The following is a 27,461-nucleotide window of genomic DNA, read 5'->3' as shown; positions in this document are numbered from 1 at the left end:
TGAGAGGCATGTAAACAAATTTGAAACCAAAATAATCTGCCTGTGTATTATTAAAAAACAAGCCAATATGCAGCAATATAATAAGAGGAAATGCCATTTTGAGTTTCTCGCGACAAACCCCTCGCACGTTCCTCCCATGATTCATATAATTGCCCAATCCCTTTGATGGCTTGATGGAATTACAGCTCTGCATTTACACGATGGATAATCAATCAAAATAAACTGTGTTTCCCCCTTGGCTGCAGCGTGTGGATGGAGCAGATACGTCTGCGGGTGAATTGTTCTGTAACGTTGGCATTTCTCTGCAGTCTGGGGTGTGATTTTGGGCCCTGGTGTCTGTCTGAGCCTGAGCTCGGCCTCGTGGGCTTCACAATCGTGCTGGCCCCAGCAGGGGCTGTAGGAACTTGCTTGCTCTCTGCTACATGTAGGAACATTTCTCTCTAAATATGCAGTGGGCTTGTTTGTGTAAATGGCACAGCAAAGCAAACCGCAGTGAGGAGGCAGAAGGTGCCAACACCTGAGCTCCAGTAAGGGCTGGGTGAGGCGTGTGGGGTGAAATTCTGCCTTGCCAGCTTGGAGTTGGTCCTGGCTGGTGATAAACAGGCTGTTCCTGTGTGTAGGGTGAAATTCTGCCTTTCCAGGGAAGTTCTGGCCAGGTGGGGGTTGGTCTCTTCTCCCAGGCACTCAGCAATAGGACAAGGGGGCACGATGGGCTCAAGCTCTGCCAGGGGAAATTTATGTTGGAAATCAGAAAAATATTCTTTGCAGAGAGAATGCTCAGGCATTGGAATGGGCTGCCCAGAGAGGGGGTGGATTCCCCATCCCTGGAGGTTTTTCAGCTGAGCTTGGCCGTGGCACTGAGTGCCATGATCTGGTAAAGGGACTGGAGTTGGACCAAGGGTTGGACTTGATGATCTCGGAGGGCTTTTCCAACCCAGCTGATTCTGTGATTCTATGGATGTGGCACTGAGGGAGAATCCACCACATCTTGATCCAACTCCACTGTGATCACCAGCCCAGGGCACAGCCGTGCCCTGGGCTGGTGATCACAATGGGGTTGGATCAAGGGTTGGACTTGCTGATCTCGGAGGTCTTTTCCAACCCAATCCATTCTGTGATTCTGTGATTCCTACGTGTAGGGTAGAATTCTGCCTTTCCAGCTTGGAGTTGGCCCTGGCTGGTAATAAACAGGCTGTTCCTGCCTCATTTGCTGCACAACTTATTGGAGTTTTAGTCTCTGGCTTTAGAAGAATTTCTTACCCTATTTACCAAATGTGTGGTTGTGAAACGTGGAAAACCTTTATGTGCTGGGTTGCTGGAGTAAGAATTAAACCCAGGCTTTGTAGCAAGCCATGGCTGGGCTAGTGTAACAGTGGTTAATACTTGTATTTAAATAGGGCTTTGCAGGAGGTGATGCCGTTTCCTATCGCATAGAGAACAGTTGTATCCATGGGCTCCGTGGGGAGCCTTTCCCTCTTGCCCAGCCCATTTGCAGCCCAGTTCCCTGATGGATACCAGGGGTTTTGGGGAGGCTCTGGAGCACAGGGTTTGTGTCAGTGGCTTTCCTCACATGGCACAGCCCTCGGTCCCTCATCCCCAGGCCACCCTGGCAGCTCTGATGGCAGGGGTGGAGTGGAGGGTCGGGCCGGGCTGGAGGCGCTCCCTGCGCTCCCTCCTGTCCCTCCTGTTCATCCTGTCCCTGCACTCCTTCTCGCTCGGGTTTGTGGGGCTCTGGGTTGGGGGCTTGAGTTGGGGGGCTCGGGTTGGGAGGCTCGGGTTGGGGGGCTCTGGGTTGGGGGGCTCTGGGATGGGGGCTCTGGGATGGGGGCTCTGGGTTGGGGGGCTCGGGTTGGGGGCTCTGGGTTGGGGGGCTTGGGTTGGGGGCTTGAGTTGGAGGGCTCGTGTTGGGGGCCTCGGGTTGGGAGACTCTGGGTTGGGGGGCTCGGGTTGGGGGCTTGAGTTGGGGGGCTTGAGTTGGGGGGCTTGAGTTGGGGGGCTCTGGGTTGGGAGGCTCTGGGTTGTGGGGCTCGGGTTGTGGGGCTCGGGTTGTGGGACTTGGGTTGGGGGGCTCTGGGTTGGGGGGCTCTAGGTTGGGGGGCTCTGGGTTGGGGGGCTCTGGGTTGGGGGGCTCTGGGTTGGGGGGCTCTGGGTTGGGGGCTCGAGTTGGAGGGCTCGGGTTGGGGGGCTCTGGGTTGGGAGGCTCTGGTTTGGAAGGCTCGTGTTGGGAGGCTGTGGGTTGGGGGCTTGGGTTGGGGGGCTCGGGTTGGAGGTCTCAGGTTGGGAGCTTGAGTTGGGGGGCTTGAGTTGGGGGGCTCTGGGTTGGGAGGCTCTGGGTTGGGGGGCTCTGGATTGGGGGCTCTGGGTTGGGGGGCTCTGGGTTGGGAGGCTCTGGTTTGGAAGGCTCATGTTGGGAGGCTGTGGGTTGGGGGCTTGGGTTGGGGGCTCGGGTTGAGGGCTCAGGTTGGGGGCTCAGGTTGGGGGCTCAGGTTGGGGGCTCGAGTTGGGGGGCTCGGGTTGGGGGCTTGAGTTGGGGGGCTCTGGGTTGGGAGGCTCTGGATTGGGAGGCTCTGGGTTGGGGGCTCTGGGTTGGGGGGCTCTGGGTTGGGAGGCTCTGGGTTGGGGGACTCGGGTTTGGGGGCTCGGGTTGGGGGTCTCAGGTTGAGGGCTTGAGTTGGGGGGCTCTGCATTGGGGGGCTCTGGGTTGGGAGGCTCTGGGTTGGGGGGCTCTGGATTGGGGGCTCTGGGCTGGGGCCTTGCTTGGGTTTGGGGCTTGGGTTTGGGGGCTCGCTCGGGTTTGGGGGCTCCAGTTTGGGGGTCCCTCCCATGGGAAGGCTCTCCCCGGAGAATCCCTCTGCTCTCCCTCCGCCTCTCGCTGCAAGGGGATCGCAGCTGCTGAGTAAATGTTAAGATAATGGTGTTATTACGGAGTAATTATACTGCACGTTATTGAATTAGAAGCGCCGAGGCTGCCGGTGCTGCCGAGCGGCTCAGGCTGTGGGAGAGCGCGGAAGGTGGAGAAGAGAAAACCTCAGACATTTCCTCTGGTCGAGAGCCCCTCGCTGCCGGGACTGCGACTGAGAATGAATGAAAGGGAAGCTCAAAGAGCTAATAAATAAACCATTTCACTGAGAATAGAGGGTATAATTAGCAAGCGTGGCCCTGTGGTTTTGTGTCTGCCCTGGGGTGGAATCTGCTCAGCGCTGTGCGGTGCAGATAAAACAGGGAGACAATGTGCAGATGATGTCGCACAGTTGTTAACTTTGGAGGAGAGAGATGCTTTGTTCCTCTCTTTTTCCCGGAAAAAAAATCACAATAATAAATAATTTAAGCTTTATGTTGCAAAACTTCAATAACTGACTTTACCCTGGGGTCTCTCCATCAGCAACTCTGGCTGATCTTGCAGGTTTTTTCCCCATCTATTTTCTTGGAGGGGAGGGTGGTTTTCACTGTAGACCTTAGAAAACTTCATTCTTCTTTTTTTCCCCTCAAGACAACCCAATAAACCTGGTTTGTTTCTTCTCTTCTATCTCAAGCTGAGATTTACCTGCAAATTGAACACCTTTCCTTCCTCTGCTGCTGTAGCACCAATACATGTCTGTCACATGACTATTACATTTCCTGAATACATCCATATGTGCTAATTATTTCCATGGACTTATTTGGATATGAGTAGGGGTCTTTTGAGAGTCTTTGGTAGTTGTTTGGGGAATCCCATTCCCCAAATTTCCCTTGTATGGTTCTGGATCTTCTAATGAATCTTTTTTTTCTTGAGAGTATCTCAGCTGTGTGATCAGGTCACAATGTGTTTCTCTTCCCATTCTTTGCTCTGGCACACAACTCTTGTTCTTAAAACTAAGACATCTGCTTGTACATATTAATCACTGGTACAGGTATGGAACATTACTGTGCTAAAGTTAAAAGAATTCTCCAACATCTTCCCCTCCTGTGGCATAGACTCCTTTTTAAAGGAATATAACTCGTTTGGCACCCCCTGAGCCTCTGCAGGGCTGCTCAGGCCAGGGAGCTGCTCCTTTTGTTTGCATTCATTGTGTGGATCTTTAAGGAGAGGAAACAATAACTGGTGATGAAATCCGGGGGAGGAGGGAGGAGTTTTGCAGCCTGCAGGATCTGGGGTGTCTCTGGATGGAAAGGGGATGATGTGCTGGGGCTGGAACAGGACAGGTCCCCCCCATGGATGTTTGTGAGGATTAAGTAATTATTTCTGAGAAGCTCTCTGGTAGGTGGTAGAGAAATGTGGAGTGTTTACCTTACTTTACAATCTAAAAAGCCCTAATAAAATATACAACAGGAATATTAACAATGAAACTATCTTGAGGATTATTGAGGTATTATAAAAGAATGGAAACAAATCTGCCTGGCATTATGTTTGATGCCACTAGATATTTAAATTAATGCCTTCCTATAGCAGCTCCTTCAGAAGTTTTTAAGGCACTTAAACATCTTCAGTGAATTAGACACTTCAGTAGCTCTTCAGCATCCTCTGTTCATGCAGCACTGGGGGAAACTGAGGCAGACTGATTTGACCAGTGCATTCACCATGAGAAAGGTATAGTGGGAACCTGATTCACAAATATTTACATGACCCTTTGGCAGTTCAGAAAGGATTTTGAGGGGCTGGAGCGGGGCCAGAGAAGAGCAACGAGGCTGGAGAAGGGACTGGAGCACAAGTGCTGTGGGGAGAGGCTGAGGGAGCTGGGGGTGTTCAGCCTGGAGAAGAGGAGGCTCAGAGGTGACCTCAGCACTGTCTGGAACTGCCTGAAGGGAAGTTCTGGCCAGGTGGGGGTTGGTCTCTTCTCCCAGGCACTCAGCAATAGGACAAGGGGGGCTCAAGCTCTGCCAGGGGAAATTGAAGTTGGAGATCAGAAAAAAATTCTTTGCAGAGAGAGTGCTCAGGGATTGGAATGGGCTGCCCAGAGAGGGGGTGGATTCCCCATCCCTGGAGGTTTTTCAGCTGAGCTTGGCCGTGGCACTGAGTGCCATGATCTGGTAAAGGGACTGGAGTTGGCCCAAGGGTTGGACTTGATGATCTGGGAGGTCTTTTCCAACCCAATCCATTCTATGATTCTATGATGGGAAATGCCCTTGTCCAGCAGGGCTTCCCACTGCCTGGGGATGCTGGACCACAGTCCTTTCTTCTTCCCCACCTGGTCCTGCCATTGCAGAGCAGAGCAATGCTGTGGGCACCAAGAAACTCTGTATGGATTTGCCTTTTTCCTGACAGATGCCTTCGTGGTGGTTACAGTGCTGCCCATGCCCATCTCAGGGAGGCCCATAAACCCTGATATCATGTTATTTACTATAAAAGGCAATTTATAAAGGTCTCTGTGGGGGCTGCTGTCACCATGTCCATGGGATTTATTTCCCGTTTATTTACAGTTTGTGCTCATGTGTTTGTGGCTCTGCTTTCCCATCATAATCCAAAACTTGCTTGTCCTGTGGACTTGACTGTCACTTACAGCATGAGCTGAGCAGGTCCCAGACCTACCTCTCTCATGCAGGTTGAATTTTATTTTTATTTTCTGTTTGGAGGATGGAGAGGAAGGTCTGTAGACATTGCATCAACCTTGGCTTTGGAATTTGCTTCAGGAGGCTGCAGCTGCCAGGCTTTAGTGTGGGGCAGACCCCTTGCACCACGAAGGTTGAGTGGGAAATTCTTGCCTTAGATGTGGGTTAATGAAAGAAGGATTTCCTTGCTTTGATGGTGCACAAATTGTTTGGTACAGGAGGGGCTGATTTCAAGGGGTGATTTCTCCCTGGTCTCTGCAATCTGTTTGTGGTGGGATTTGGGGACTCCTCTTGCTTTATGTGTCCCTTATAAGCACTAAGTGTAGTAGGACAATACCTGGAAACACTTCAAAAATAAGGTTATAGCATCCAACAAAGGGCTGTGATGCTTTAAATGTCTTCAACTGCCAAAATCTGCTGTCTCCTTTAGATTTTTACTTACTTTCACTCATAATGAGCCCACACAAGAGAAAGGCTCAGCTCTTCTCCATGCTGGATATTCTTGGTGGAAGACAACCCCTTCCTTGAAGAGAAACAGGCACTGCAAACCTGCAGCTGAGCTGGGAATGGCTCCAGGGTCTTCAGCACCAAAGGTGCCACCCCTCATCTGCTGAGCAAACCTTGAATCACATCCTGGCACAGCCACAGTCCTGGGCAGACATCTGAAGAGTTGCTGCAGTTGCTGCTGACCCAGGGGTGCTTTCTTCAAGGAACAGTTCAGAAAAGGGAGATGAACTGGTGGATTTCTTTGGTATGTGGAGGAACACGCTGTAGATACTCTGGAAAAAACAAAATCAAATGGGAGAACAGGTAGTGGAGCTCTTTGAAAATTGTTCAAAGGGACTCTGTCAATGTGAAACTCCTATTTATGTTTTTTTCCTGCCTCCTCCTTTCGTTTGTTGATACAATCTTGGAAGTGGGAGGAGGATTTACAAAAATGCTTGTGTTTTTAAGCTGCTGCTTCAGACACCTTTTTTCCCTTGTAAATAGTGTGTAAGAAGCTGAATTGAAAAACACAGAAAGCAAACACGGAAAAGTCCTCACCAGACCCCTGGGCTGTGACTTCAGAACCTGAAAATCAGATTTTTTGTTGGATGTGTCATAAATGTGTCCCCACAGATGCACCAAGGACAGAGCAATAAAACCATCGCTTGGACTCAGCTTTAAGCCAAACCTCTGAAGGTCTGCTGGGACAGAACAGGGGTACTCAGCACCACTGGGGCTCTCAGGGAAGCACCTCCAGACTCACCAGCTTGCAAGTCCTGCCTCCAAGTCCTTCTTCAGGTGGACCCCTCCTGAGGGGAGAACTGGGTAATCCTACTTTGGTGGCTTGAAGGGCATCTAAAACAGCCCTGAAGCTGAAGGAAGAGGAGCATCCTTCAGTATCCCCTGTGCTGGAAGAACTGTCAGAGCCCTGTGTTGGACCCCATCAGGACATCCCCAAGGACAGTGATGAGGACTGTTCCAGCAGAGAGAGGGCAAACAGCACTTCAAGCAGTAACAGTGAGTTTTTGGAAGGTCTTGTGCTGCTGGTTTCAGCAGCAGCAGCACTGGGGTGGTGTGAGTGATTTACAGGCCTGGCACACGAAGCCAAGAGGAACTGAGGAAACTCTGAATTTATTGAAATTAGCACCAAAAGCTCTGTGGATGCTGCTTTTTTCTCCTTCAGGTGCTCACTGGTTACTTGGAGTCTGTGCATGGTCTGAGCAGTCTTGGGAGAAAATTATATCAGAGCAGACATAGATTTTCATGTAAATTAACAAGTGAAGGCAAAACTTGGAGGGTCCCTTGGCTTTTCCTTCCCCACCTGGCTCCTGGGAACTCCATATATGCTTTGGCTCCTGGGTGATGCTCAGACAGGCTCACGCTACAGCCCTGGGTTTGTGAGGAGCAGGGCTCTTAAATAAGAGTTTTTATTGGGGTTTTGTGTTGGTTTGTGTGCTGGCAGGGCCATCCATGTGGCACACACAGGCAGGAAACGAGCAGGCGATGAGGGACGTGATTCCAGGGCAGGATGTGGAAACCAGCACACCGAAAGGCATCCCAGTTTGTCCAGGGACAGGGGGTGCTGGAGCTGGGCTGGGAGCTCAGCAGCTCCATTTCTCCTGCTGGAGTGCCATGTCCAGGCTGCTGCTCCTGCCAGGAAGTGGTTTTGGGGTAGATTGCCAATACCTTTACCTTGTTTTTTCTGGCTGTTGAAACAACCGTAAAGGCCTGGAGGACTTGAGCTCAGATGGCTGGTCTGGATGTCTCTTCCTGGAAGGTATGGAAAGCAGTACCTGCAATCCTGTTTGAACTTGTTGGTTGACAAGTTAAAAGGTTGTTTTGACCCTTCTGGATATTGTTTTTTTAAAAAACCCATCTCTTTCACCTTCCTTCTCCCAGTTTTATGAGAGGGCCAAGCCAGGAGCTTTGTACTCAGCAGTAGGAGTGTAATTACAGCAAGTCCAGGCGAGCGATTCTGCCCCGGGGCTGTTTCAGAGTTGGTTTTTGCTTCTCTTTTGTTTTCCTCACCCTGCTCTGTGTTATTGTTCTTATCCCTCCTCCTCCTCCCCACACACGTGCAGCTGTGGGACCCCATTGCCTCCCCAGAGCCCTGGTGGGAGTGGGGCTGGTGGGCAGAGGCTGCAGCCCTGGCAGACAGGAAGCAGGTGAGGCAAACTGGAGCTGGAGGGGAGCAGCAGCCTCTGGGATGTGCCACCAGTGGGATCTGCTGCCAGTGGGGTGTGCCACCATTAGGATGTGCCACCAGCGGGATGTGCTGCCAGTGGGGTGTGCCACCATTAGGATGTGCCACCAGCAGGATGTGCCACCATTAGGATGTGCCACCAGCAGGATGTGCTGCCAGTGCACCCCCAGCTATGGCAGGGGAGGGCTGGATGGGCCCCAGTGCAGCTGCTCTGGCTGGGGTAGCTGAAGCAGGGCAGGAGCAGTGGGCACATGGAGCTCTGCCCACCCAGGATTTGGCTCCCAATGCCTCCTGCCCACAGTAGGGTGGGAGTGCTGGGTGCTTGTTGAGCTCCTGCTTTGCTTGACCCTGATATTAGCTCAGTTGGTTAAAACTTGGTTGCAATAATCCCAAGGTCATGGGTTCAATCCCCTCTGTGGGCCATTGACTTAAGAGTTGGACTCAATGATCCTTGTGGGTCCCTTCCATCTCAGAATAGTCTGTGATTCCTCTGTGCTACCTTTATGCCCCATCCCTGGGAGTGCTCAAGGCCAGGTTGGGTGGGGATTGGACCAACCTGCTCTAGTGGAAGGTTCTACCCGTGGCAGGGGGTTGGAATGAGATGAGCTTTAAGGTTCCTTCCAACCCAAACCAATCTGGGATTTCATAATTCTATTTCATGAGCAGAGAGGGTTTCTTGCCTGGGTTGCCTCTCACCTTTTGCAAAGCTGCCTGTCTCCTGTGCAGGCTGTGTGTCTGGGTGTCTGTCAGCCCTCACATTCTCATGACTTATTCCCCAGCCATTTGTTTTGCCCCCAGATTTCTTTAACCTCCAGAGCTGTTCTTTGAGCCCTCTTGGCTGGTGGTGGCTGGAGAAGCATCAGTCTGTCCAAGCCCTGCAGCATCAGCACCTCCTGCACCTGGGAAAACGCTCTGATTGGAAAAGTTCCTAACTCTTCAACTCCTCCTGGGGCTGGAGTGCAGTCACAGCTTGATGTGTTGTTTTCCAGGGAAAACTCAGTGTCTTTGGGGTATGATCTTCCCCTGTGCAAACGTGCCCTTCCATCTCGTCTGGAAGACTGGATTGTCTTGAAATAAACTGGATGCAACCCCAGACTGGTTGTGCTGGAAGAGCAGTGATCATCAAAGTCCCCTTAATTCTCACTTAGTCTGTCTGCCCAAGGCTTTAGAATTGGTTGGATAAACCGCATTAGAAGGTAAATCTGAATTGACCTTCCCTTGCTTAAGCGACCCCTTGCAGCCCCCATGGCAGCAAAGCTGGTTCCCCTTGGGGCAGCCCCTTCCTGGGGCCAAAGTGGGGGCATTTGGGGGCATTCCCCTGGCAGGACACCCATCCCAGCAGGGCTGCTCCTCCTGCCTTGGCTCAGCCCTGCTGTGAGCTGACCCTTGGCACGGGGCTGCCGTGCAGGGGTATTTTTAGAGAAGATCAGAGTGGTGGCAGGAGAGAGGGCTCCATTCCAGGGCACTCCAACTCTTTAATTATGGTTTTGGTCTAGAAAATTACATGGTTCCTAGAGCATAAATAGAGAACACATGGAAGGTAATTGCACCTCTGGGTGCAGATGAGCTGGTGGCAGGGAGAGGCCATGTGGAGTCCAGGATGAGCAGGAAGAGCTGCAGGGAGAGGAGAAATGGACTCCTCGGGGAGGCTGCACCCACCTTGCCCCAGGCTCCTTGTGCCCTGTCCTCTCCACGCTGCTTATGGGGGACCCACAGCAGGTGCCAAGGGCAGCCCTCAGCCCCAGAAAGGGGGGGCCCAGTCCTGTGAGTCACCCCACTGCCACTAGGCCCTGCATTTTTGGGGCAAACCTGCCTCTCAAGGTACCTCCCTGGGCCTCCTCCCATGTTATCCACAAGACCATATTTGTTACCTGGTGTGCAACAAGCCAATAATGACACATGAGAGACATTGATGATTTATTTCAAGGTTGACCAAGTTGGGTGCTCAGTGGGATGCCTCAAATCAAGCACTCCAACTTTTTACTATTTATACATTTGAGCCAACAAAGGAGTTAGTGTTCATTGGCCACAAGTTATAGAGTCCTCTTACTAATTAGTTCTATATTCTATTGGTTAATGATCCTCTAGCTTCTCATGCTTGTTAGTCCCCATGCTCAGTCTTCTTCTGGGTCAGAGGGTTTCTTGCTCAGTGGTCTGTGAGTTGGTGGTCAAGATCTCCCCATGCCAGAATTACTTTTTACCCCATTGGAGCTGATTTCAGCACAGCTGCTGAGTTGGCTTTATTATTTCTTCCTTATCTTGGGAGTTCTGTCAGATGTTCTTGTGGCCCGTAAATTCTGCATTCTTTGTGGCCACTAGTGGTGCATCCTTCTTTCCAAGCTTTGTTAACCTCCCCCTAAGTCTGAGATCATTGAAGCGTGTCCAGCCCTAAACCTTAACAAGCCAATTCCACCAGCAAGTCATTTGCTTTTGTAACATCTGGACATCACTTAGAGCTTATTGGCTGCTCTTTGTTTCATGGATTAAGTCTCCCTTCTTGTTGATTAGTCTTGAAAGTATATCAAGTTCAAAGATCAAAGAACATCCTTTCTTAAGGAAAATGTTACATATTCCCCATTTTGCAACACCTGGACAGAGGCTGGTCTGGGATTACTGGAGATGGTGGGAATGTGCCCTTGCCTGTGGCTGGTGTGTGCCCTGACCTGTATTTGGCTCCACAGGGAGAAAAGGCATTTAAACCACCCTGCTCATGAGTGGGGAACCTGCAGGGAGAGCCTCAGTTTTCTCTTCATGTCCTTTTCCTTCAGAGCAGCCTTAGTTCCAGAGGTGATCCTGAAGTGCTCAGTGTGGGATCTGGACCTCAATGTACATCCCTTGCTGCTTCATGCTGCTTAAAATGATGCTTTCATCCTGCAGCAGAAAGGGCAAAAGCAGGAGTTTTTTACTTTAAGTGCCTTTTTTTTTATATGGACAAGCTTAATATTTGGTGTGTGCTTTTCCTTTAAAGCGTTAAACGAAAAAACACCCCAAGCTTTGCGTTGGTGGCAGCGATTTTCTGTGTGGTTCCCTCTCCCTTCCCTCTTTCCACGAAGAGGGATGGAGGATCCTGCAAACAGAGACAGGTGTGAGGTTGGGCTGGCAAAGGGTTGGAATTGGCACTGCTGAGCATGACTGGGCTTGCAGAGCTGAGATCAAGAAGGAGCCCAAACCTTCCTGAGGTGCAGAAACGTGAGCAGGAACCTGGAGTGACCCTGTCCCCACATTTGCACAGTTCCCTGTGAATACACAGGAAGGTTTTCCAGGTGGGACATCATTGTTTGTTCACTTCCTATCCCATCCCTGGAATTCTTGTGTTCTTGGGATCTGGAGACTGTTTTGAGGGCGAGTCCAGCCAAATCTTTTCTTGAGAAGGTCTTGATGGTGGGAGGAGGCCTGGCAGCTGGAGCTGGGAGATAGGAAGGGGACTCTGGAGAAAACAACTGGGATTGAATAAGGATTTTTGGGCTTCAAGTCCATCTCCAGCTGCAGTTTGTGGAGCAGTTTTGCAGAGCCTTCCCCCAGCCTCACTCCTCTGGTTTAACCCTCCACCTGGCCAAGTGCTGGAGAAAGAAGATTTTCCCCCTCCTTCTTGCTCACAGTTCCCAGTATAAATACATGGAGCAAAGCTGCCAGCTCTGTTTATTGAACACAAACAGAAGATAAAATAGTGGAAAACTAATTTTTTCATGCTCATTGGTGGGAAAGATTAAAATTATGCAAATCCTCAGCAGTGAGCTCGGTGCAGAGATAAGGGGATGTTCGAGTCAGCTGGCTGCTAATTCACTCATTGAAAGCAGAATGAGCAGCAGAGCCGCGCGCGGCGTCACGGCCCCTCCCGGCACTCACAGCACTGGGATTTCTCTGCTGTGCTGGGAGAAGCTGAACAAAGGAAGCCTTTTTTTGGAGGTGTGTGAGATCCATGCTGAGATGCTCACCTCAGAATCACGTTTGTGCCCAGTGCCAGCCGTGACTGTTGCCTGATGAGCTCCAGGATGCAGCACCTACACCTTGTCCAGGGTGTTTCTGACAATCTCCAGCCGGTTTGCAATGACCTGAACCCCCCTGACATGGTGACTCTGGGGGTAAATCAGCTGAAATCTGCCACTTGTTGCCTTCCATTGAATTTCATAGGCTGGGAACTGAGTGGGAAGCCACCAGATATGATTCATGCTGGTCTTGGTGCTTTTTACTGCACCAGTGTGGCTCTTGAGGGTCTACAGGAGGCACAGTGGGGTTCAGCAGGAGGTACTAACCCTGTTTGAAGGGTTCTGCAAGGCAGGGGAAGGACAGGTCCCTGTGTGTGCTGGGTCTGGGCTTCCCCCCACAATCCAGCACTGCCATCGAGGAACCAGTGCCCATCTCTCCCACCCATCTCCCCCTGAGATGCTGCTTTGTAGTGGAAACCAAGTCTTGAAATTCCCAGTATGGGCATGTTAATTAATTTTTGCAAAGCAACAGTGCTGTGGGGGGTTTCCTGGGATGAAAGGCCTGTGTGTTTGTCTGTGGAGGATCAGGGTATGTGCAGATGTGTTTGTGGTCAGGAAAAGCAAGTGGAGCAGCATCCCATCACCCTCTGACTCTGGGTCTGACTCAGCCTTGAGCTTTGGCTGAAGGAAAATTTAACTCCTTCAGACCAAACTGAGCCTGTAATGCTGGAGAGCATTAACTGGCCACCTCTCCCTGTCCTGGAGAGGTATTGGGGTGAATAGTGGGGGTTTTCCTCACTGTGGTGCTCACTTTGTCCAGCACAGGCTCCCCAGTCCATTTATTTATTTCTTGAGCTCTCTCAAGATGATGCCAGTGCCTGGCACAGAGGAGCCCAATAAACCCCACACACCAATACCCTGCAGCAGCTCAAGCTGCCTCCTGTGTAGAGGCACCCATGAAATGATGAGGCTGCTCATTGTGCTGCGAGAGGGACCCGGTGCCAGCGAATGTTTTTGGAAGGGTTTGTCTCACTTCCTGTCAAATCAATATTTATTCACAAATCTATTTGTTTGCTTTTGTCACTGAAAACTCTTGTGGGCTTTTTTTTTTGTGTGTGTGTGCGTTGTTTTGTTCCCCTTGTGTATTTTTGGCTGCTCGGTGCTGGCGCGAGGGGCGACTGCAGCTTTCCTGGCTCTGGTCGTTCCAGCTGCTTCTCCTCACCCGTGGTTTTCAGCCTCTTTTTTTTTTGGAAGGAGGGACCTGGTTGGCAGCTCTGCTCTGCCTGGGCATGGCTTCCTCCCCACTCCCTCCGTGTGCCCTTGAGCTGGAGGTGATGATGGATTGGAATGGGTTGACCTTAGTGAGCACAAAGGGTGTTTTTCCATGACTTGTGTTATGGATCATGGTGGATGAGGGGTGTGGAAAAGATAAGCTGCCCCCCAGAGTCTTAGAATGGTTTGGGTTGGAAGGAACTTCAAAAGCTCATCCATGCCATGGGCAGGGACATCTTCCACTAGCCCAGGTTGCTCCAAGCCCTGTCCACCCTGGCCTGGAACACTTCCAGAGGTGGGACAGCCACAGCTTGTCTGGGAAACTTGTGCCAGGGCCTCCCCACATTGCAGTGACAGTGTTGCTGCTGGCTCTGCACCTGTGTGCTTGTTTTTCCTTCATCTCCAGAGCTGTAGCCAAAGCCATTGCTGCTTTATGGGCATGATGGGATCATGCCCAGGGCCCTGGGATTGTGGAATCCATGCAATCCCACCAGGTGCAGCCTTCCCCAGCCCTGTGGTCCTACTTGACTGTCGCCATCCCCACTAACCTTCCCTTCATTTATTTTCCATTTTAGTGTGAGTGAAACAACTAATGGCTGGAGCTTCATCCTCCCTCAGCTGCTCTCCCCTTTCTCTCCTCCTCCATCCCTGACTCATTCCCAACAGTCCAAGCCCATCCTACTGCTGTGTTCCCTCCCAGCCCATGCTCTCCCTTTCTTGCTGGCTTATTTGCACTGCCACAGTGCTCATTGTGGGGATGGGGATGGGGAGGATGGGGATGGGGAGGATGGGGATGGGGATGGGGATGGGGATGGGGATGGGGAGGATGGGGATGGGGATGGGGATGGGGAGGATGGGGATGGGGAGGATGGGGATGGGGATGGGGAGGATGGGGATGGGGATGGGGATGGGGAGGATGGGGATGGGGAGGATGGGGATGGGGAGGATGGGGATGGGGATGGGGAGGATGGGGATGGGGATGGGGAGGATGGGGATGGGGATGAGGATGGGGATGGGGAGGATGGGGATGGGGAGGATGGGGATGGGGATGGGGATGGGGATGGGGATGGGGATGGGGAGGATGGGGATGGGGATGGGGATGGGGAGGATGGGGATGGGGATGTAGCACCTCTTTTTCCCTCCCATCTTCCCCTCCCTGCTGTTTCAGATCTCTGTACACCTTCCGAGACGGTGCCTGATGGAGGCACAGCCTTGGGCCAGGGTGCTGCAGGTGGAATGAAACAGGGATTTTAGCAGCCAGCTGAGGACCTGTGATGCTCTGAAGCACCCGGGGTGTGGGGAGAGCTTTGCCTCCTCCTGGGTTTGTCTGCAGAGCCCCATAGCTGGAATATTATTTATCTGCCCCCAGCCAAATCACGCAAAGCTAAATTGAGCTGTGGCAGGCGAAAGTGTGAAGCGTATTATTAGGAACAGGGAGCTCTTGTTCCACAGCTGCTGCTGCTGCTGCCGTTGGTAATTAATGTTTGAGGAATTGCAGATCTTCATTAGGAGAACAATTAGATTAACGAGAGAACTCGAGCCGAGGCTGTAGTGGGAAAGGGCTGGGGGGAGGCTTTAAAACTAAAATCAAATCCCTCCCTGGCAGCCAGCCTTGCTGCTCCCAGACGTGCTGATGCTCCTGGAGGCACTGGGAGGAGGCTGGTGCTTTCTCCCCGAGGAGTGGCAGGGCACTCACAGACTCGTGCTGGGGAGGGAGCACGTGGGGGCATCATTATGGGGAGGAAAGAAGCAATCTGCGACTGTCACAAATACCGCGGGCAGCCCAGCACCCATCGCTCGGCTGCATCTCGGGGTCATTAGCAGAGACAGCTCTGGGCAGAGGCTGCTCAGGGCTCAGCAAGGTCCTGGGCTTGCATCGTTAAAAGCTCTAATTGGTGTCCTTGTTGTTGGAAACACTGACCCCTCCAAGGCAAGAGCACCCTGGCCATGAGGTATCGCCTTTGGTGTCTGGGCTTAATTCAGGCCAGCAAACAGGCCTGAGGTTATGGGGTGTGAGATGCTTCTTAGCATTGTTTTGTTCAGCAAGAGGTGTTTGGGGTTCCCTCCACCCCTTATTTTCCTCCCCGTGTGCTGCCCCTGTGGTGGGACCATCCCTGCACCTGCAGCAGCTTTGCCCTCACGTGGTGTGGCCAGAGAAAGGTGCTGCACTGCTGCTGCTGAGCAGGATGCAGCAGGAACTGACTCAGGATAAGTGAAACGTTTAGAGAGGTTGTAAAATCATAGAAAATAATGACAGAAGGGAGGTTGGGAGGTCAATTAGTCCCTCTTCGCTGGCCCAAGGCTGCATCATACATTTGCAAGTTGTCAGAGAGAGATCATGTCTGGCCTTCCTAAAAACCTGCAGTGATGGTGTTCCATCCCTGGGCTGTTCCTGGTCCCTGCCTGCCTGGCCTTCCTAAAAATGGGTATTGGAGAGTTCTCATCTCCTCTGGGTTTAGGAAATTTAAGCACAAGACGCTGTATTTTCCAGCAAGATGGAACCCCTGAGTGGTGCTGACAGGTCTGAGCTGGGATGGTTTCCACCTTCTAGTGGAAGGTGTCCCTTCCCATGCCAGGGCTTTGGAACAAGATGATGTTTAAAGTTCCTTCCAGCCCAGGCCATTCTGGGATTCCAAAGAGGCGGCCATGGATCCTTTCCCAAAAGCAGAGACAGTGGGGGCTCAGGGGGTTACAGCCTGATGGTGTGGAGGGCTCAGCTCTTGCTCACCCATCTCTTCTCCTGCTGCCAGGAGAGAATGGGAAGTTTTGCCTTTCAGGGACAGCAGATTTCTCCCTTTGGTAATTGATGGAGACAAAAAAGTTGCATTTCCTGGCAACTCCAGATGGTGCAGTGACAATAAAGGCATTCTGTGCAATATGGTGGCTTCTGCGTGTCCGAGGGAAGATTTGTTGTTGGCCCCATTCCTGCTTGGCTCGGTGCCTCCGAGGACGGGCGAGTCATTCCCGAGCGCTGGCTGAGCAGGCAGAGGGGTCGGGGCCCTGCAAACCTCCTGCTCAGCAAGAGGGAGAGCATTTGCCGTTCCAAGGCATTGCTCCTCCTCGTCCTGCTGCAAATGGAGGACACCCAGCGTGCTGCTCCCTGGCCAGGCACAGCCCAGTGCGTGCTGATGGGCCTCACCTGCCGAGTAAATCCTCTCCCATGTTTAATTCATGGCTGCTCCTGCGGGTGCTGCCGCTCGGCATTGCAAACATTGCCGTGAACACTCCGCCAGCCTGCTCGGAAAAATCCCCCTGCCTGATCCTTGCCATGATTGACTGCTGCAAAGACACCGAGATGATCTCAGAAGCTTGTCAAAAAAAAAAAAACCCTTATGCTGGTTTCAAGTCAAATAGAAAGCGACGTGCCGAGCAGGTGGAGACTTCTGGAATCCTGGGTAATGGGAAGGTGCTCCCATGGTGCTCTCATGAGCTCCTTTCCTGCAGCCTGCTCTAGGAGGGATGTTATCAATCTCTGAATGCTTATAAATGTTTTAAGCCAGCTCTGATGCATCCCTGGTGTGGCTGGGCTGCCATGGGTTGCTGTTTCCCATCCAGTGGAAGCAGCCACCTCTGTTGGCCTGGCAGGACTATGATGCTGCAGCTGTGTGGAGTAGAAAGGGAAGAATATCATGTTTAATAGAGGTAAAGCAGCTGGGTGAGATCGTGAGGATGGTGTTACTCCCAGTTTCTGCCTAATTAGCAGCCTCTTAATTTTGCATCTCATATGGAAGATGAAGATGGCAGCAGAGCCCTGCTTGGCTTAGCTGCTGGGTTTGGAAGCACTCCTGGCTTGTGTCATCTGGACATTGCTGCACATTGATGGGGTTTGTGGGACTTCAGTCAATGCATGAAGGTACCTGCTGGAGGCACCCACTGCAGCTGGGACTCTCTGCAAGGATGTGACAAGAGCCAGAGGCTTCCCTAGAGAGACAGCCCAGAATTAAACCAGAGGGAAAGCAAGCACCGAGCGTGGATGTGGCTTCCTCACCCCATTGCTGACCTTGAGCAGGGCAGCCTAAGACTCTCTCCAGTCTGTTCTGGTGTCTGCTGGTCTGCAGGGCTCCATCAGCCCAGGCAGCAACCCAGCACCCTCCCAGCTTAGCTCTTCAATTCAGATGAGATCACAGCAGCGAAAGATGGGTGGGTTTTTTTCTTTCTCTCCTCCTGTCTTAATCTCCCCTGGCTGGTGGGTCTGAGACACAGGATTCCTGCCAGAGCAAGGGAAGAGATTTGCTCATCTTCTGTCTTGCAAGCTCAAAACCAAATCCTCTTTATGGAGTTTAACCCCCTGTGCTGGCTGGCAGGGCTGAAGCGCCTGCAGGGAGGTGGGGAGGGAGTGAATGCTGAAGGAGAAGGCAGAGTGAACTAGAGAGGGGAGGCTCAGGAGTGACATCCTTGTGCCCTTGGTGCCCAAGGGTGCACTCTGTGTGTGGCTTGATAGCAAGACACTTGATCCTGGGGTGGACAAAAAGACATCTGGAGGTGTTGATGGGCCGGTGGCTGTGGGAGCCACATTGCCCTGTGTCCTCCCAGGCAGGCACTGCAAAACCCAGGGAAGACAGCACTTACTAATAACCTTGATTAGCTTTCCTTGCTGGTCACTAATCAGCAAGATGCAAGCTGTGGGGATGAAGCCAGCTCTGCGCTGTGGACAAAGAAAGACAAGCCTCTTTATCCTTCTTACTGTGGCTTTGAGCCCGTCCTCACTTGCAGGGGGATTTGAGCAGCCACTCACCCTCCTGTCTCATCTGCCCCTTCCTCACACGACTCTACCTCTTCCAGGGCAGTGAGGAAACCAAACAGCTCATCAGCTGTGCTGTTGCCACAATGATTCTCAATTAGGAGAAACTTTGCATGTTTGCTTCACTCCTTTTATTTCCTCTCGTTTGTTTTTCACTGATAGGCAGAGTGTGTGTGAGCTCCATCCTTCCCCAGGGACTGCAGCAATAATCCCGTGGCATCTCCCAGCCTGGCTGCCCAGGGATGTGCAGACAACAGTGGCCATGAGGTGTACAGGCTGTAAGAAGGAAATTTCTTTTCTTTTTTTGTTTCCCAAGGCTCTTGCCTTGCCTGTAGGTGGGCTCGAGGTGTTCCAGCCTCTGGGGTGTGGTTGCCTCTTCCAGAATGAGAAAGCAAGGGCAGTTGCTCTGCATCTCAGCCATGGGGGATCCTAAAGATGATGGGTCACGTTTTCCTCTGTCACAGTGTAAATCCAGACCAACTCTGTGATCCTCACCCAGAGCCTCTCTGGGGTTTGTGGGCTGTGTGGGAGCAGGACCCTTGCCTGTCTCTGTAGTGGCTGCTTGACATTTTCCAGGTTGTGCTTTGGAGAGAGTTTGTACTTTGGTTTTGGCATGAGGTGTGTGCATGTGTGTCGTTTGGGGATTTTGGGGTTATTTCTATAACTCGTGTTAGTGGGGACTGGGCCTTCTTGGGGATAAAACCGAGTGGTGCAGGAGCTGGGGCTGCTCGTGCTCCCCTCCCCAGGGTGGTGCCTGCACAGTGTGCTGAGCTCCGGGGGGAGCACCAGGAGGGTCCTGCTGCCACTGCCTTCCTCAGATCCCATCAGGCTGCCTGGTGTTGGGTTCAGTGCAGAATCTGAGTGCTGATGAAGATAACAAATGGAGGCCATCGATCAGCAATCGCCTGTAATGAGAAGGTCGTTCTTGTGCGAGGGCTGGTGACATCCTACACCCGTCCAGCACCGTGAGCCGGAACTGATAAAGCACCCACATGTTCCTAATTAACTTCCTTGAATGTTTTTTCTTCCTTTCGATTTTTCATCTCTCTTTTTCTTCTGCTTGGGCTTCCTGTCCAGATGCTTCCCTATCTCCATGGTCTCTGTTGTACACTCTCATAACTTCAAATCCTTCTTATATTGTGGCACCCGAAACTGCCCCCAGGACTTGAGATGAGGCTGTTCCAGCACAGAGCAGAGTCCTGTGTTTCCCCACCAGTCCTGAGCAGGTCGCAGCATCCCAGCGTCACCCGTTGGCCCAGCTCCCAGGCATGGGATGCAGATGCTTTGGGAGGGAGATGTGGGTGATTTCAGCATTATTTTCTGGCAGAAGATGGTGTTTATTCCCCTTGCTGAGCCGAGGATGCTGCAGGACGTGGCTGATGGACGGTTATTTACCCAGCGCTGTCGGTGCGCGCGTGCCGAGCGCGGAGACGGGATGTGCCCCAAGGAGCTCCCAGTCTGTCAGGCAGCTGAGCTGGGGCTAATGATGAATGACTTCCTAAATAAATAAATAAAGCTCGGAGGCCTGCAGAAAGCAATGCAAGGTACTACCCTGAACCACAAGGCAATTTAGTTGACGATCGCTGATGCCGTTGGGTGCTCGGCGGAGATTGCGATGGTTTGTTGGGGAACGCTGAAGGATGTGATTCTGTGATTCTGTGATTCTGTGGGCTAGTGTGGGAGCAAGAGGATGGGGATGGGATGAGGGAAGTGTGGTCCTGGGTCGATGCATCCTGGAGGTGAGCCCAGCTCTACCCTGTATGCACAGAGGCAGAGGAGAAGCCACATCTCTGGGCTCAGGAAGATGCTCCTGAGGCTTCTGGTTGCTCTGGCGTTGCCTCCCTCACACTGGTGGTGCCACTGACTTTTTGCAGGGGGATTCTCTAGGGTCCTCTTGTGGCTGCAGCACCCCAGAGCATGGCTGGGCTTGGGCTTAGCAAGGTGCAGCCAGGCCACGAGAGCTGTGCTTCCTCCTCCTCCTCCTCCTCTTCCTTGTCCTCATCCCCCCGGCTGCGGCGACGTCCCCTCTGCCCTGTCCGTGCTGTGCTGCACCTGCTGAACACTCTGTGATACATCACTGCCTGTCAGAGCTGTCACTGCGGGGCACGGGGTGCGGGGAAATTAATTTCTCCTGACGATTGGAGCCCAACTCAGAGCTCTCCTGTCTCATTTCTCCTGCAGTAACCACAGCTTAACCCTCACCGTGCCATCGCACCCCCGGGCAGGGATTGGCATCTCTTGCAACACCTGCATGGGGGTGCCCCAAAATGCCCCTTTTACCTGTTGCTTGGGCACTTCACACACGTGGGAGGACCAGAAATGGGGCTGGAAGGAGGAAGGAGAACGTGTGTGTGTGGATGTGTACGTGCAAACACAGCAAGCTGTCTTACTGTGCAGTTTCCTCTGGTTTCCCACATTGTAAAAAGGGATAATACTGTCATATTAAAGCACTTGGAGATCTGGGGATGAAAAGCAGCGAATAGGACTGAGACAGTCCTGATCAAAGCTCTTTTCTTTTCTCCATCTGTGTTTGTTTCCCCGTGGAAGATAATACTCTGCCTCTTTCTTGTAAATATTTTTTTAAGATCTAAGTAACTTGGTGATAGATAAACAGCCGTGCTTCAGTCTGAGGGATCTCTGCTGCCTGCTCTAATTGTGTTTGCCAGGCCCATGGCCTGGGTTTTCAAGTGGACTGGGGAGTTGCGTTGGAGCCTAGAGGAGCAACTGTGTCCAGCAGCTTCAGAGGGGAAAGGACTGACTTGGAAATGCCTCATCTTCTGGGCAGGATCAGGCATCTTTTGAGATCAGTCCTCTCTGCACAGCCCTTGGAGCCAGGCAGCTAAAGCCACCATTAGCCTTGGGATGAGCTTTGCTGGTCACGGGGATTGTGTCTGTTTAATTAAGGTGTATTGAAGCGCTGTGGGAAGAGGATTGCATGGGATACAGGAGCACCAGTGCCCTGTGCCTGGCCCAGACTGGGCCTCTCAGCAGCAACAGGCTGCACGTGGCCTGGGACTCTGCTGAGATGGAGTGGCCCAGAAATCACAGTCATTTGGGGGCAGGATTCAGCAGGGAGGGTCTCCCTGCTGTGGGAAAGGCTGTGCGTGGCTCTGGCACTGGAACTTGCTGGACTTTGGGCATTTTGCTCTTGTGGCTGACAGGTTTGGTGAGTTTTTCCTCTCCCAAGAGCTAATCCTGTGAGCAGCAGTGATGCTGTTGTGTGCAGACCCAGTCTCTGGGTGAGTTTCCTCGTGGCTGTCCCGTCTAACCATGATCTGGGGTCAGACAGCAGCTTTTGGAGCAGAGGCATCAGCAGCATCTCCCTCCCTGCACCAATACTTTGAGATGGGAACTGTGATGGCTCTGGGCTCTCCCTGCCCACTGAACAGAGCTGGTCTGGTTGGTGTGTTATGAGTGGGGAGGGGAAAATGGGTGTCAGAAACATGTACTTTGAAGCTCCTCTTGTCGTGCTCTGTTTCCACAGGAAAAGAGGCAAATACTTGCCAGCAAAGCAACCTGAGAGTGCCTGCCCCATCCCTGAAGTGTTCAAGGTCAGCTTGGATGGGGCTCTGAGCACCCTGACCCAGTGAGTGGCATCCCTGTCCATGGCAAGGGGTGGAATGAGATGATCTTTAAGATCCCTCCCAACCCAAACCATCCTGTAATTTTATGGCATTGGCCATGCAGACTCTCAGAGCCAGCATTGCATGTTGCCATCTCCTTGCTCCCCAGAACCCAAGGGGAAGGTGCCAGGATGTGCTCCTGGGCCAGGTCCAAGCAGAAAGGACCCACCTTGCACAAACCAGGGGCACCAGTGCCCTTACCCAGCCGTGGTGAGGTCGGGTTTGCCAAGGGCAGGGTCTGGGAGAGGAGCAAGCTGGAATTGTGGGGTGGTGAATTCAAATTTCATCTCTCCCCTCCCCAGGGGAGGTGACAAATGAGCTGGTGGTTGTGCTAAAAGCTTTTCTTTCTCTCTTTAAAGAGGTTGCTGGGAGGAAATGAAGTGACCCACTGACCTCTGTTAATAGGCAGCACAAACGAAGCTGGTGCTGCTGGAAGGAAGAGCCCTCAGTGCAGCCCTCTGCCTGCAAGGTGTTTGCTTCCATTGATATGCCTAATGGGAGCAGTTCTCCCACAGCAGCTGCTGAAAATGAAGATATTTAATAATCTCCTAGATCTGGGTGGAATTTTTGCAGAGAATTTCTGTAAAATCACCCTTCTCCTTTTCATGGACAGGTGGAACAGAAGAGAAGCCCAAATGGTTATCTGGTAATAAATCAAAAATGAAAAGAAGGTCCCTCCCTCCTGGATTTTTTTTAAAGTGCAGACCCTGTGTTCAATTACCAGGTTCATGAGGGCTAAGAAAAAGTAGCAGAGGGCAAAATGTTGCCCAGAGAGGTTGTGGACTCCCCATCCTTGGAAGTGTTCAAGATGAGGTTGGATGGAGCTTGGAGCAACCTTGGATAGTGGAAGGTGTCCCTGCCCATGGCAGGGGTTGGAATGAGATGATCTTTAAGGTCCCTTCCAACCCAAAGCATTCTGTGATCCTTTGGCAATCCCTGCCCAGCTCTGACCCATCCCATTGTCCAGAACTGTGCAGACACTGGTTTTTAGCAGCACTGAGTACCAAGGGAGCCAACCTGGTCTGTACATAAAGCCCCCTCCTCCCCTATCCCCTCAGATACCCAAAGTAGCTTAAGGGCATAAGGTGTCCAGCACCCTCTGAAATGGGAGTTACTGGGGGGAAAATCTTCAAAAGCATCTTATAGCAGCTTAGGTTAAGTCCCTTTGACTCTCAGTGGAACTTAAGCTCTTAAGAAATGTAGGTGCTTCTGAGCACTTCCCCCTCTGTGCCTTGCACCCCTGGGTCCCTGCAGATCCCTGGCTGCATCCTGGCTGCAGGAGCCACTGTGGAAGCTGCTTCTTGCAAACACTTCTGAGTTTTATTATTTTTAATAATACTCTTCATGACCTTGGGCTCAGTGATTACAAGCTGCACACATGGCCATGCTCAGAGCCAGAGATTAGGCAGCACACAAGAATGAATGTCTTACAGGAGCTCTTTTACTGTAAGAATTAATCTTATTCCTGAAATGTGACCGTATCTAGCACAAATCTGACCCCACTGGGGGCCATGGCTCCACTTAATTGCATTCTTTAGCAAGGATTGAGGTCTATTAGGTGGTTTGCTTGTGTTGCAGGGGATCCTGTGCCAGAGAGTGTTGGGAGGGTTTGCAGGTCTGTGGAGCAGCACAGGAAAACTGCCATTATGTTGGCCTGGCCAGTGCCAGGAGCTTGGCTGGGTGCTCAGGGCCAGGCAGGAGGGAGCAAACCTGCTCCAAAGAGCACAGACAAGGTAAGCCGTGGGAAAGGAGAGGATGGGTGAGGGAGTCCATGTGATCTGAGCTTTCATCAGAACAATTCCTGCTTTTTCCCTCCTGCTGGGAGGCCAGGAGGACCCTGTTGGGTGGTGGCTGGTTCCAAGCATGGTTTGTTCTGCACTGTAGGCAGGAATCTTGCAGTGGATCAATCTGTTTCCAGTCTCTCCCTATTGCCAGGGTGCTGCTGCCAGGAGAGCAGAGCAGGCTCTGTCCCAGCTCGTCCCTGATATCCACAGGGGAGCCAGGTGGGTGCATCCTGCTGTCCTGAAAATCCCTATCCAGGGGGAGACAGCCAGTGATGTACCTGCCCTGAAGGATGAGCTGCTGGATTGAAGTTGACATGTCCTAATATCTCTGCCAGCACTTTCTATCTCCGTCAAGGGCTCAGGAAGCACATTAGCACCGGAGCAGAAGTGTCACCCTCTGGCATCTCCCTCTCTGCTCTTGGAGCTGTTGCTGTATCCCCTTTACCAGACCTTCTCCATCGGAGCCCATTATATGGCATGAAAAGCTGTGCTGGATGTGGGAGAGTGGAACTGCCAGGCTCCTCTCTTCAGGGCAGGCAGAACATTTCCCTGACATTCTGCATTCAGCTTCATCCTTGGGAGCCTTTGGGAACGTGCTGCATGGAGCAGCACTCTCTGGGCTGCTCTGAGCTGTGGAGGATCATTGGGGCTGCATTTGGAAAGCAAACGAGACGTTTGGTGGCATTTTTGTCCCTGTGGGGTGGGGGATAAATTGCTCTGATAAGGGAAAGTGGGAGTTTCTGAAATGGTGGCTGAGCCAGCACTGGTTTGGTTTGTTTTATTTTAGCACAAGGAACTGAATATTTGGGTGGATGGTTGCTCTCTCCGACTCCTGCCCTCTCCCTGCCAGCCTTGCTGGTGAGAACTGGGAGCTGCGTGACTGCAGCAGGAGGAGGGGAGAGCCAGTGAGCAGCAACACGGCTCCATTTGTTGTGCTGGCACCACCATCACATCCCTGCTTTAATTAACAGTTACCATCGGAGCTGTGTGTGATGTTCCTGCTCTCTGCAGCAACAAAAGGAAGCCCAACGTGTTGTTCTGTGCCCTGGAACCCTGAAAACCCCGAGTTAAGGCTGGCTGGAGCCTCTGTGTTTCTCTAAGTGTGTCTAGAACAAACATTTGAAGAGATTCCCAGTGATAGAATCCAGATTTTTTTCTCTTTTTTGTAGCAGTATTTGTGCTCGGTTTTCATGAGCCAGCGATGGATCTGGACTAGCACAGAGCACACAGCAGAGGCTTTGTAATCCTCAAAGTGCAAGTCCAAAGCTTCTCTCTGAAAAGTTGCTCGTTAGGGCTGAGTACATATGGGGACTTCTTGTTTATCCTGGCTTTTCTTTTAATTCTGTGCAATTCAGCCTTGGAGAGTTAATGGGACAGAAAAAGATTAAAATGCCCCTTCACACTCCCTGTCCCAACGGCCTCCCACCCTGACGTGTATCAGAAAGCTTAAACAGTCTCACTGTCCCCTTAGTCCTTTCCAAGCCTTTGATCATTGTACAATATCTCCTACCTGGCTTTTCTCCAAAAGGTGATAAACCCTGGGTTTGATTTCTAATTGGGGTAACGATAGCGGGAAGGAATCTGTCGGCTCTGAGAATCTTTCCACAGCTCCAGCCCATTATCCCAGAGCTCAGTCTGGCTCTGGGAAGTCTCTGAGCTGGGACCCTGTGAGGAGGTTGTGGCTGCAGTTTTCATCCTATTTTCACCCCTTCTGGGGCAAAGCTCACCCCTGTGACTGAGGGAAGCATTTACCAGCATTGACACTCAGGACTGGGGTGGTGGCTGAGAATACAACTCCCTTAACGCCATTCCAGCTTTGCACAGGGATTAGGATCAAGCTCTAAGCTCTGTTTGGAGCCGGGAGTTGTGTCCCTGGCAATGTGCTGGCAGGGTGAGGGGAGCAGGCTGGGGCTGAGCTCCCTCCCCTGTGGCAGCAGTGCTGATGGGCTGGTTCTGTCCTGCAGCCACATCCTGGCACATCCAGGGCAGAGATTATCAGGAGAAAATGTCTCCCACATCCTTGGGAGGGTGTATTGGCTCGATCCATTGGGATCAGCTGTGGTACCCCCTGCTCCAGGTATTCTCTCTCCCAGTTTTGTGTAGCTCAGTGACACGGTTTCTTTGTGTGCTGCAAGTGGGGAAACTGAGGCACTCAGTGCAGTAGGGGCTCTCAGACATGTAGTCCCAGCTGTGGAAAGAAGCCTGGAGTTTTGCCAGCCTGTGTTTGCCATGCAGGAGGGGCTCTTGGGCACCCACATTGATGCCAGGCTGAGGGTCAGGGCTGCTGTGTTGGGCGAGTGCTGCACAGCACAGACATCCCTCCTCAAACCACGTGGATCCTCAGCAGGCAAAAGGGGACCCAGGGAAAACATCTCAGCTTCATCTTCCTTCCTGGGGGAGATTTTTCTTCCTTGCTGGGTTTTTCACGTCTGAGGTTTCAGTGTTTCTTCTTGGCCTTTGTGAGGGTCCCTGGGCGCTGTTGGGTCAGATCCCTTCACACTTCGCTGCTGCTTGGGCAGCTCTGCCCTGCTGGGCTGGCAGGGAGAGGAGCCCACGGGGGTTAAAGTCAAACATGGGCTCTGTGCCTGGTGCCTCCAGATGCCCCCTCTCCTTCCTGTGCTGTTCCCTCCCTCTGGGAGTGCCAGTACTGAGGTTCTCCATCACTTGCTGGAGTCCCCCAGCCTTGTGTCCCCCCCAGTCTACTGGGCCAGGGAGCTGGTCAGGTCCTTTGTGGCATCAAGCCCTGGAGCTGCCTGGGCTTCTTGCAGGTTCTGTGGGCAGCAATTGCCTCCTGAGCCGCCCATGCCCCTCGGGCTCTGCTGGGCTCTGCCCACCCGCCTGCCCCTCAGAGCTCTCCTCTTTGTGCCTCCACAGGTGTTGAAAAGGCTGGGGAGACACTGTGAGTGCCACTGACCTGGAGCCTTCCTGGCTGGGGCCGAAGGCCAGTGCAGAGGATGAGGATCCTTCCCAGCCCTGGGATGTCTTCGCTGGTCTCCCTCGTGAACCTTCTCTCTGTGCTGCTGATCGACTGCGTAGCTGAAAGTAAGTGACTGCTCTTCCCCTGCTCCTTTTTTCACCTCAACAAAGTCACCCACTCTCCTTTCCAGCGTTAAAGAAGTTCTCAATACCTGACCATGTGTTTAATTTTGTAACTTCTGTAGCTTTCCACCAGTGCCTTCCCATTGTTCCCAGTCCCGCCTCGGGGGACACAGGGCAGCTGAGTCCTCACAGCCTGCCTTGAGTCTCAGGTTGCCCTCAAGACTGCAGAGAGCTGGAGAGAAGGGAGGGAGCTGCCTGACAGCTCTTGCCAGAGCCTTCCTTCCCCTCCTGCTGGCCCCATCTCCACCCAGCTTGCCCATTTTGTCCTCTCCTGCTCCTGCCTTTCAGGCTCTGTCACACAGTGCTGACCCTTGTCAGGTTACGTTCTGGAGCTGGATTCCAAGCAGCATCTGAAGAAAGAGTATTATGTTTTTCCTTCCCCTGAGTGAACTAGTTCCAGTTTAACACAGTTTTTATCTTAGCTGCCTTTCAATTCTTGCTTTAAAAAATGAGAAGGGGAAGGAGAAAAAAAAAAAAAGTGAAAATCTTCAGCGACTCGAATGTAATGTTCCTTCGACATGAAGGCTGATCGCTTCGGATCAGTGGGGAATAGACTTTTCCAAGCTGATTGAATTATGAGGTTTTTTTTCCTCTCCTGCAAAGCTGCTTGAAGCTGTGAGAGGGTTGCTCTGGTCAGCGTGGCCCTTGACAGCTTTTCACGTAATCTCTCCGTTATCAGGGTCTATTACGGTGCCGCCGTCACCGGGGATTGAATGGACCCACGACCTTTGGTTGCTGGGAGAGTTTTTTGGAGCAGTGCTTTCTATCCTCTCTGCAGTAGGCCACTGGGGGTGTGTTTGC

At 52.2% G+C, this 27,461-nt stretch overlaps 1 protein-coding gene across 15 annotated transcripts in view; it reads left to right on the top strand.

The window, feature by feature from the left end:
• Nucleotides 1-27,461, top strand: part of PTPRS (protein tyrosine phosphatase receptor type S) — a 164,050-nt gene that overhangs the window by 36,108 nt on the left and 100,481 nt on the right. For 14 of the 15 annotated variants that reach the window (XM_071578000.1, XM_071577996.1, XM_071577994.1 and 11 more), the window contains one exon: nt 26,436-26,603. In XM_071578000.1, coding sequence (XP_071434101.1) covers nt 26,516-26,603 — 88 coding nt within the window. In that variant the 5' untranslated portion in view covers nt 26,436-26,515. Of the gene's footprint in view, nt 1-6,436; nt 7,030-26,435; nt 26,604-27,461 lie in introns of those variants that run through there. The other variant, XM_071577986.1, reaches the window with a different exon arrangement.

Source organism: Pithys albifrons, chromosome 27, assembly GCF_047495875.1.
Source record: "Pithys albifrons albifrons isolate INPA30051 chromosome 27, PitAlb_v1, whole genome shotgun sequence".
Taxonomy (NCBI): Eukaryota; Metazoa; Chordata; class Aves; order Passeriformes; family Thamnophilidae; genus Pithys; species Pithys albifrons.
The sequence above is the reverse complement of the archived record's forward strand: the minus strand, read 5'-3'. Positions and strand labels throughout refer to the sequence as shown.